This window comes from Benincasa hispida, chromosome 6, assembly GCF_027475165.1.
Source record: "Benincasa hispida cultivar pf3 chromosome 6, pf3_genome.v1.1, whole genome shotgun sequence".
In the NCBI taxonomy this organism is placed as follows: domain Eukaryota; kingdom Viridiplantae; phylum Streptophyta; class Magnoliopsida; order Cucurbitales; family Cucurbitaceae; genus Benincasa; species Benincasa hispida.
This window is the reverse complement of record NC_143483.1, coordinates 58,036,829-58,048,253: the sequence shown is the minus strand read 5'-3', so window position 1 is coordinate 58,048,253 and position 11,425 is coordinate 58,036,829. Positions and strand designations below refer to the sequence as shown.

Genomic DNA, 11,425 nt, shown 5'->3' with positions numbered 1-11,425 from the left:
AAATTGTAACATTTTAAAAGTTAGGGACTAAATTGAAACAAAACTCAAAACTTAAAGACTAAATGTGTAGCATTTTAAAATTTAAAGACCAAATAGAAGTTATAGTTAAAATCTATGGACCAAAAAGATATTATTTCACATTTTTTTAAAAAATCAATAATAAATTAACATTGTAGACTAAATTTATTTATTTTTAAATATAAAAATAAAAAAACAAATGAAAATATAAAGACTAAAATTGAATAAACATTCCGGTACAATAAAGGAAAAAATTAAAGAACAAAGCAAAATAAACAAGAAGTTTCAAGGAATTTAAACAAAAGGAAAACGAACAAAATAAAAATAAAGAGAATAAATTCTAAGAAAGGAAAAAAGGAATAATTTTGAAAATAAATAAATGAAAAAAAAAAAAGAAGAATCTGGTGGGCTTTGAGCTGTAATATAGCTGGCCCTTTTCTCACGTATTATTTCTTCCTCACACATCTCCAAAATCCCTAGAAAACAAACCCCTCTCTCAAATCCCTTCTTTATCTCTCCGCTCCACTCTCTTTCCACACCCACATTTTGAAGCTCAGATCTCAAAGAAGGGATTTGAGCATTTTCCTGCAACCAAAAGCAAAAAAAAACCCCCATTCTCCACAATCCCTCAGGTTTTAGAGAAGAAGGAAGGAAGAAAGGTAAAAGAAAGCGAGATTTTGTGGAATCAGATGTCTCACATATGAGATGAAGAGCGATACCCATTTCAACATTCATCTTTCTTTACATTTTTTCCTCTTCTTTGGCACTTTTCTTTTGTGCCTTTCTTTCTCTTCTTCTGTTTCTGAAGAGTTTCTTCAAGCTTCCAGCCATGCCGGCCGTGGCCTTACCGATGCCGAAGCTCATTACATCCGTCAACGTCAACTCCTTTACTACAGAGATGAATTTGGTGACCGTGGTGAAGATGTCGTCGTCGATCCTAAGCTTGTTTTTGAAAACGACAGAATCAGAAATGCTTACATAGCATTACAAGCTTGGAAGCAAGCAATTCTGTCTGACCCTTTGAATCTTACTCGGAATTGGGTTGGATCTGATGTTTGTCACTACAAAGGGGTTTTCTGTGCTCCGGCGCCGGATAATTCATCGATCCGTACTGTTGCCGGAATTGACCTTAACCATGGCGACATTGCCGGGTACTTGCCGGAGGAGCTTGGTCTTCTTGTGGATCTTGCATTGTTTCATATAAACTCAAATCGGTTCTGTGGGACCGTGCCTCACAAGTTCAAGAACTTGAAGATGCTGTTCGAGTTGGATCTGAGTAATAATCGCTTTGCCGGAAAATTCCCTCGGGTGGTTCTTGAGTTGCCAGAGCTGAAGTTTTTGGATCTGAGATTCAACGAGTTTGAAGGGACAGTTCCTAAAGAGCTTTTCGATAAGGATTTGGACGCCATTTTCATCAATCACAACAGATTCCGGTTTGACTTGCCGGAAAATTTCGGTAACTCGCCGGTTTCGGTAATTGTTCTTGCTAATAACAAATTTCATGGGTGTGTGCCGGGGAGCATTGGGAATATGACGAGGTTGAATGAGATTATTCTGATGAATAATGGGTTTCGATCGTGTTTGCCGTCGGAGATTGGGTTTCTGAAGAATCTGACGGTGTTTGATGTGAGTCATAATGAGTTTTTTGGGAGTTTGCCGGAGACGATAGGTGGAATGGTGAGTTTGGAGCAGCTGAATGTGGCGCATAATTTCTTATCTGGGAAGATTCCGGAGAGTATTTGTAAATTGCCGAATCTGCAGAACTTTACTTACTCTTATAATTTCTTTACGGGAGAGGCGCCGTCGTGCTTGGCGTTGCCGGATTTTGATGACCGGAGGAACTGTATACCGGAGCGGCCGGTTCAACGCTCTGAGAAGCAATGTAAGTCGTTCTTGTCTAAGCCTGTGGATTGCAGTTCTTTTGGATGTCCTTCTTATGTTGCTCCGTCGCCACCTGTGGTGGTGCCTTCGCCGCCACCTGTGGTGGTGCCTTCACCGCCACCTGTTGTTGTCCCATCGCCATCGCCACCTGTTTACTCTCCACCGCCACCTGAATCCGCTTCACATCCCATTTACCGGCCACTCCCTCCGCCACCGCCACCGCCATCCCCATCTCCTCCCCCGCCTGTTTACTCTCCTCCCCCGCCTCCACCATCCCCACCACCACCGTCTCCACCACCCCCACCACCGCCAGTTTACTCTCCACCCCCACCTCCCCCGTCTCCCCCTCCGCCATCTCCACCACCACCTTCTCCACCGCCGCCATCACCCCCACCGCCGCCCCCACCAGTTTACTCTCCACCTCCACCTCCACCATCACCACCTCCACCACCACCACCAGTTTACTCTCCGCCACCACCTCCACCATCTCCTCCTCCGCCGTCCCCTCCCCCACCATCGCCGCCACCACCGGCGCCGGTGTATTGCGTCCGACCATCACCCCCACCTCCACCACCAAACTCTCCCCCACCTCCTCCTCCCTTGTTCTCTCCACCCCCACCTGTTTACTACTACAATTCACCGCCACCGCCCAACTCTCCACCACCCCCGCCAATGTACTCTCCTCCACCACCGCCCAGCTCACCGCCTCCTCCGCCACATTCACCTCCACCACCAATCTATCCTTACTTATCTCCCCCACCTCCTCCACCTGTCTATTCTCCCCCTCCACCGGTCTATTCACCACCCCCACCACCCCCGTGTATAGAGCCTCCCCCACCTCCTCCGCCGCCGTGTATAGAGTATCATGAACCCCCACCCCCACCATCACCCTCACCACCTCCGCCCATCCAATACCTTCCTCCGCCGTCTCCTTCACCCCCACCCCCACCCCCACCCACCCCAGTTTACCATTCACCTCCTCCGCCGGTTTATTACTCTCCACCACCTCCACCATCACCATCGCCGCCTCCGCCACCTGCATCCCCACCACCATCACCTGTATACGAAGGCCCATTGCCACCAATCTATGGAGTTTCGTACGCCTCTCCTCCACCTCCACCCTTCTATTGATTCTTTTGAGAAATTTTCCTCTAACCTTACCTCAACTCAACCACAGAAGAGGAGAAATTTACACCATGCCCTCTTTTATCTTCTTCAATGTACTAAAAAATTTCCCAATCTCTCCATTATTTTTTCTCATCGCTCTTTGAGGAAGAATAATCAAAGACTTTTAAGGATTATATTTATTTCTGCAAGTTAAAAGCGGCCATGTCCATCATGTTCTTCTCTCTTACAAACCTCGATTACTTTGTTTAAAGATTTGGAAAAGCAACAAAAAAAAAAAAAGGCATTTTATTATGCCTACACAGAGAGTGTAAGGTAAGAGGGAAAGTCTCTTCTTATTTGTTTGAATTGTTATGGATATTTGAATTTGTGAAAATAAATGGCAGAGAAGAGTAGAAGAAGTGCAGAGAATGTTTATGTTTCAGCAAAAAAGCAAAAGCGCAAAAAAAAAAAAAAAAAAAAAAAATTGTATGTATAGGGATGAATTGAAGAACTATAATTCAGAGCAACAATGGAAAGCAACAGTTTCTGCTGCTGCTGCTTTCTGGTTTGTGGTCTTTTATTTTTTTGTTTTTCTTTTTCCTGTTATTTTTTTTCTTCTTTATTATACTTTTGTTTTCCAATTTAATAGTATAATCATGAACAATTTACTTGTATCAGATTGTCTGAATTCAGATTATATTATCTTGAATGTTCTTGTCTGTTTCCCCCCCCTTTTTTTCTTTCTTTTTTCTTTCTTCATCTTTTGAGTACTCCGTTTTTTTCTTTTTACCAATTAATCTGTTTGGATAACCAGAAACTTGAAATTTTCTTGCCCAGAAAATATTTCATCCTCTCACTATCAAGAATTATATGTCCCTGTTGCAGGCAGAAACAATGTTTTTTCAATTCAAACCAACTTACATCATATCATCATCAACCCTCAACTTTTTCCATTTAATCCAATAATAATTCTTCCTGTCTATATCAAAGTCACAGGTCAATCTAGAATTTTAAGCTTTTCCAGCTTGGAAACTTTAAGGTCTTTCAGTCTGACTGAAGAGTTGAAACAAAACTACGGTTCTTTGAAATGGTAATTGATATATTGTTCAGAAACCACAATGAATTAGTGTAGTATTAAATAAGGGAACATCTCCCTTTGCAAATGATTAAGAAGTGAAGGGTTCAATTCATGATAGTCATTTATCTAGGATCTTACTAGATGTATAGAGTTAGACGGTTTGTTTCGTCAGATTAGTGAAGGTGCACGAAAATTGACTCAAACACTCTGAAAGATGATGTATGGCTCAGATTGGCATTGTTAGTTGAGTTTATTACATGGTTGAAAATGGTGTTTCTTGAATTGGGTTTCCATGTGCAGTCCATTTTCTAGGATGAAAATTTTGAATTAGGCCGTTGTTTCTCCACTATATCAGCCTTTTTGGGGGAAATTAGAATACTGTTTTTCTCTCTCTCTCTCTCTCTTTTGTCATGTTCTTCCAAAGTTTTGAAAAAAATTTGGTCCTACACACAAGTCGGCAGCCCAACTTTTTCACACTAAGCAACAAACATTTCAAACTTTTTTCACCCAAAACTGCATCATTTTTACTCCCCTTGATTGGTGCGATGTTTGGCTGCTTTTTCAACTTCCTCTTTCAGTCCTTTTGATATATTAAAATAATATAATACATATCTAACTTTTGTAAATATTTCAAAACTAATTTCCAACTTGATCTTCCGTTGGAATTTTGAGACGTTTCGATTTCTTTTCCAAGTTCATCGTTACACTGCCCATTTGGGAAAGAGTTTTAATAACATTGTAACTTTCAAGGGAAAGGGAATGACAAAGTTATGTGTAATTTTGTCCATTTAAGCCTTGGAGAGAGAGAAGTTACCTTACTGTTTTAGTGATAGATGAGAGTGACGTGTACGCCAAATCTCTTCATTTACCAAGCATAATCTCTAGATTCCATTCAATGCTCTGCCGGCGCCGGTACAGCTAAGTCTACAAAATTCATTCGGTAATTTCGTCGAACAACTTCCGGGCACAAAGAATCTGTAAAAATTCCGACCATCCCGGCCGGCGCTGTTGTCCGATCACTCTATAACTATTGCGAAACCCGATATTCACACCGGAAAATCGCTGGCTGGCACCGAAAATCAACCGAGTTCTGTCGGTAAGTTTGTCGAACACCTTCCGCGCAGAGATTAAAAAAAAAAGAAAAAAAAGCTAGTTGACTGCAGCATAGTTTAGATTCTGAAACAGGGTATATGAAAACAAGCGATAATCGTTTTCCATGGCCCTACGACTTTCTGCAACTTGAATTGAATCCATGAGAGGATCCGACAGATCTGAGAAATTAATTGGGTGTAAGTCCCTCCTTTTGTTTATCTAGTCTTCGGTCTCGTCGTTTTCAATTGCCAGACTGAAATTCAATTCCTGCATCGTTTGGTATGCCAAAAGGCAAAAGGCTACAGTATTGTAGATTCCTCTGAAGAATTGGTTTCTTTTTCTTTTTCATTTTCATTTCTTTTTGCCCTCCATTTTCCAACCTTGTGTTTTTCCTCAAGCATAAAAGCACGATCCACTTTGTGAGAAATTAAAAACTTACATTAATTTCCCTCCAAAAAAAAAAAAAAAAAAAAACTTACATTTAATTTCCCTTAAATTTTAGTGGAAATTGTGTCTACTTCCCGTTTAGACCGGGAACGGGAGAGTGATTTTATTTTATTTATTATTATTACTTTTTAAATATATTTATTTAATAATAATAATAATTATTATTATATGTTTTTGATATGAACTCTATTCATTTTAGCTAGCAGAGAAAAAAAATCAACGCAACTCAAATGAGTGTACCCGACTTCTATAATTTGATAGGTTTAAACCATTTATACTAGGACTAAAATATTAGAATTTCAATTTCATAGGTATATCGATATTGATGGATATTTTTGTAAATAAAAATTATAAAAATTATTAAATTTATGGTTAAGTTGATTTTACTTCCGTTCAAAATTTTATATCTTGTTACTATAATATATATATATATATATATTCATCTTGAGATTAATAAATGATTTTTTCTTTTAATTGTTGGGTGAAATTTTATTTTTTTTAAAAAAAGAGGGAACCAAGCTTTGATTTGAGAATCCCACATTGGAGAATTTTGAAATGGAAGCCTCCCTTTTGTACTTCAACCTTGGGTTATAAGTTTGGACTCCAAGGGTGCCTATGTTTTGGAGGAAGTGAGAAGGTTATAATGAACAATTGTTATGACCTACTGGGTAATAGATTTCGTTGACACCTTATTCTTTGTCACTAAAATTACTTCGATCCTTGTCTTGCTGCCTTTCATATAACCTATAAAACTTATTTTGAAAATTCAATAAATTGTTATTGAATAGATATTTTGCTTATTAGAAGTCATTGACTATTACATGAGTACTTGAACTTTATGTGGAGACAAAAGTGGATTAAAGAGTTGTATAAGACAAAAGTCCATTGACCATTTTGGTCCTTTCCCTTATGCATGGTCTACCTCAACTCTTATTCAAGAGAACCTATAAGCGGAAGCAAGATCTTTCCAAGCCCATTGTGAAAGAATTAAAGGCATTCACATACATACAGAACAGTTATGCATCTTAGAACAAATTATAACATGCTTTAGTAATCTGGATAGTAACCTCTTGCTCTCGTGCAGATCACCTACCCAATCGACTAGTGATCACGAACAATCTTCTCCTCGAACAAGCAACCTTCGACACCACCACTTGGCAACCTTGGTATTCTCGTAGTGAGAATCCAGGAGGTGTGGGCTCTGTTGTGAATTTGGTAGAGGTTTGGAGGAAGGAAACAATCGTACTACACGATCAAGCAAGTGGGAGAAGATTCTGTCTATCGCATAGACTGAGGATCCTTGATCATTTAGTAAATATCACAAGTACACAGTCGTTTAGTAAAACACGCTGGATCGTCTACACGATCGTTTAGTAAATTTAGTTTAACACGCGATCGTTTAGTAAATCTCTTTACATGATCGTTTTGTAAATGTCGCTTTACACGATCGTTTAGTCTCTCGCTTGAAGGCTATCGTGTAGTTTTTCGTGAGCTAAACGATTAGTAATGCAACTAATGAAGCGATCTTTTTAACCAAAATGAAAAACACTTTTCATTTTATCCTTCAGTTATTCAAAACTGACTAAACTCTTTAATTACAAAATCCACCATTCGTTAACTGTCGCACTCCACTAAAGACCGGCAACTGCACTCTTCTCACTATAGATATATTTCTGTGTCCATTGGATATAACCAATTAACAATATGATAACCCTTCACAGATTGCTTGTAAGTACAGTTGGGCCAATTTACCGTTTTGCCCCTATAGTTACATCTAACTTCTTAAGTACCACTGATTCCTCTAATGAACAATACATCATAGTCCTACTATGAGTGAACACCTTTCACCACGAAGTGTTAACGTCTCATTATATAACACCGTTCATGACAGAGACTTCACTTCACTAGGATGACTATAGGTAACATGACCTCAATCCTGAGTGAGTTGGAAACTTTTATCATTGAGGACGATCCTTTGATTTGTATGGGTACGAGTGGCTAGGTCGCCGATTCAAACCTACCATTTTGGGAATTCGTATGATTTGGGAGCTGGGAACTCAACTACACAAGATGGAATTCACTCCTTCCCTGAGGCAGGGGTAAGTAGATAGATAGCTTCTTTAAGGGCTGATTCCGGGGCTTGAACGATGTGGCGCCACACACATTCTCTTGCCCCGAGAGGTGTTCACACATAGTTGGACTATGTTGTATTGTTCGTTAGAGGAATCAGTGGTACTCAAGGAGTGAGATGTAGTTACAAAGGCAAAACGGTAATTTGGCCTAGTTGTACTTACGAGCATCTGTGAAGAGTCATCGTACTCATAATTGGTTATATCTGATGGACACAGAAATATATCTGTGGTAAGAAAAGTTCAGTTGTTGGTCTTTAGTGGAATGCCTGATAGTTAACGGATGATGGATCTCGTAGCTAAAGAGTTTAGTCAGCTATTCATGGATCGTTGGAGCTTCGAGCCACAGGTCCATTAGGTCCCCTAGATAGCTTGGATAAAGTCGAGAATCAGTGCATAGGTTAATTTAAATTGTTCAAATTGACAAGAGGATATTATATATGATATAATTGGACTGGTTAATTATATATGATATAATTGGCTAAATGTATGAGATACATTATTTTGAGAGAAATTATGTATAAATATGATTTATATCAAGTAGAAGAGAAAATACTATAGTAGATATGTGATATCAAACTATAGGATAAAAATATAATATGATTAATTATATGATAATTAAGCTAATTTTTCACGTTCGGATGTGGGTTAGTGGTGCAGCGTCGGTTATTGTAACCGATAAATTAAAATGAAAAATGGTTTTCATTTTGAATCGCCTGTCCAAAAAGAAAAAGAGATTGCGTTGGTGAAAGTAATCGATCACTTAAGTATTTCGAGAGCCTATACGATAGTCACTCTCCCCTAAACTATCGTCCACCTCGCGCCTAAATGATTGCACACTAGTTCCTACACGATCGCATAGCTTCCTTAAACGATCGTAGTGTGTGCCGAGTTTGCTAAACGATCGTATACCATTTCCTAAACTATCGTTCAGTAAAACCTTCACGATCGTGTAGTTTCTCCTAAACGATAAGCATCGTGTTATACGATAGCGCCTTTTACCCTCCCACTTGCTTATCGCCTACACGATTTGGTATTTCTCATTATCTACCAACTTCACCAAAGACCACGCTTTGGGTTCTCACTTCGAGAATACATGAGGCTCTTTTCTGGTGGTGTTATCCCCACGGTGTTCGTGTTCGCGATTGTTCTTGTTGTTTCAGTCGACGCATCTGTTCAGGCGTTGGTTGATCAGGTAGAGGTTTCTGCTGCATTGAGTTCTGAAGTTTGAAGAACATCTTCAACTGGTATGGAAACTCTCTCCCTCGTTTATTTCTTGTTAAAAGCATGCCTTTGATTGATTATTAGTTTGAATAACTGTGTGTTTGAATGTATAATGTTTATTTCGGTCACGATGAGATCGAAGCGATCTGAACGCGCTCATGGAACTCTTTGGTAAGAGATTCTTCAAGTCTCTATCATGAACAGCGTTATATAATGAGACTAACACTTCGTGGTCCGATCTTATATAAACTCCTTTGTATAGGACACCCTCGCTCGCATGTCTCCACATGAATGATCAGGTTCAGACCATCTGTAGCACTTTACAACATTTGTAACATCTACAAAGTGGGTCGTATCCGTAATGTCACCAGGATAAGGTTTTCCTCCTTTATCCATATACTACAGACCATTTAATTTATCACTTAAGGCATGATCCATGATAACTTGTAGAAATACAAGTTATTTTTGTTCTTAAGTTAGAACAATTAAGGTTTTTAATGATAAATTCTCCTCATTTTTAGAAGAAACGCATGGAATTACTCAAACATTAGCGAACTCATACAAAAGAAGTTTTATTACTACATACTGCGGCACTAACGCATTGAATTGCAGGATTTCAACGAAGCTAACGCATAATCAAGAAAGTGTAGTAGGGAAAGCTCTAAAGCATGGGCCATGCATCGGAGGGAATTCAACGCAGAGAAGATACATTGATCCAAGTTGATTGTGTCACATCACCACTTGCAAGTATGGGCATCTACAGCAGGTGGCGTCTGAAAAGCTTCCGAGTGTCAGGCGGCTGACCAGGGCATGGACTTTAATGCTGCCCATCACCAAGTGGACATGACCAACGTCTATAAATAGATGAAGTCCCTCCAGAGTTCACAGTCAGTATATACATAGAAATTTATCAAGATCCTTACTCTCTGTATAGCGTAGTCGTAATTTTAGTTCTTTAGAAGTTGTGCTGTGGGACCAAGACAATCAGAAGAGTTGAGAACCACTACCACCGCTGGTCAGGGAGTGGAGGAAGTCAAGCTTGAGAAAGACACTTCGTTCAACTCCTATACAAGTAATTGTACATAACAGAATTGAGCCAAAGAGATACAAGAGATTGTACTCTGTGGCTTGACTCAGTTCCTTTCATCTCATTTATTGCTTTCATTTCATTTGATTGAATATTGCTTTTATAAAGACAATTTGTTTTTTTTTTTTTATCAATTCATATATTTGATCCATCACACTTGCCATTGTTTATTTCTTGTTTATGTTGAATGCATTTATACTTTATGAAAAATCTCATTTCAAAGGCTTAAGCCGACTAGATCAATTGGTGAAAGCATCATTGGCTTAGATTATTCGAAAGAATAGATAAGCCAGCATTAAGTAGGACGCCTAGTACATCTAGAGATAGACTTACTGGAGTCTATTACATTCTGTGTTAGACGCGTGCATCCTAGAGATAGGTTTTGTATGTTATTCACATTGAGAAGTGTTGAATAAAGTCTAACGCATAAACAAAGATAAGCAAATCATCCCATTTCATCCACATCACACTTTAGTTTGTGTACACTCATCTTAGACCGACGCATACCACTTATATTAAAATCCATTTTCGCATGATCCATCACTCACTACTCAACTCTTTTGCATCTTCTTGCACAGGCACAACACGTTAGTGTAAATAATACATTTCTCTCATAAATTTAGGAAAACCCCTACAATGGCTACAACGCAAGGTCTGCGTCAGTTTAACTGAATCCTTGAGTTCGACCCTGGACTTACCAGGAACCTAAATTAGATTTATACTTGGGTCTGGTTTAGGAAAACTTGAACATCAATAGAAGTGTTGTGCATTTTGTTGCATATCTTTAACGCACCAATGTGTTACAATTACATAACACATCAAAGCATCAAACACATCGCTTATACTTAGAACTTATTTTTCCAATTTATTTTATACAATACACTCCCAGCTCGAATTACGATAACAACGAACAATCCACTTGTATGTCTCCACATACATGCTTAAATTACAACAATAACCCGAGATCTTAGTTTATTAGTTTGTGGTAAATGTAACTAAGATATATCATATTTCATAGACAACAGTGAAGAAAATATCTCATATTATTACATCACAAGCGTTTGGTCATATAAATGTTTACAAACTACAGGACCCTATGAGATTTAGGGCACCAACCTCAACACTCTATGTCATGCTCAGATACAATATGTCCTAAACAATGCCACGTGAGGCCATGAAAAGACACTTTTCAAAGTTAAGTACCAGGTTTGACTCAATACATCTTTCTAGCACCCTAGACAAATTAGACAAACAATCAGCAAATGAGTCTCCATATGCAGTAAAGTCATCCATAAATATCTCAATGCATTTTTCAATAAACTAAAAAAATATGGACATCCTGCAACGCTGAAAGGTGCCAGA

General features: G+C 38.8%; 1 protein-coding gene and 2 long non-coding RNA genes across 3 annotated transcripts; all 3 read left to right on the top strand.

Annotated features, from left to right (window-relative positions):
• The first annotated feature begins 447 nt into the window (after window positions 1-447).
• Window positions 448-3,715, top strand: LOC120079308 (leucine-rich repeat extensin-like protein 3). The gene has a single exon (XM_090314864.1). It carries the CDS (start codon window positions 724-726, stop codon window positions 3,028-3,030), a length of 2,307 nt encoding a protein of 768 aa, XP_090170990.1. The 5' UTR covers window positions 448-723; the 3' UTR covers window positions 3,031-3,715.
• A 1,066-nt stretch (window positions 3,716-4,781) lies between these two features.
• On the top strand, window positions 4,782-7,183 carry LOC150035804 (uncharacterized). Its single transcript, XR_016530210.1, has 2 exons — window positions 4,782-5,373; window positions 6,708-7,183. It is a non-coding gene; the product is annotated as an uncharacterized LOC150035804 (long non-coding RNA).
• A 788-nt stretch (window positions 7,184-7,971) lies between these two features.
• On the top strand, window positions 7,972-10,219 carry LOC150035803 (uncharacterized). The gene is made up of 3 exons (XR_016530209.1): window positions 7,972-9,147; window positions 9,239-9,353; window positions 9,589-10,219. It is a non-coding gene; the product is annotated as an uncharacterized LOC150035803 (long non-coding RNA).
• The last annotated feature ends 1,206 nt before the right edge of the window (window positions 10,220-11,425 follow it).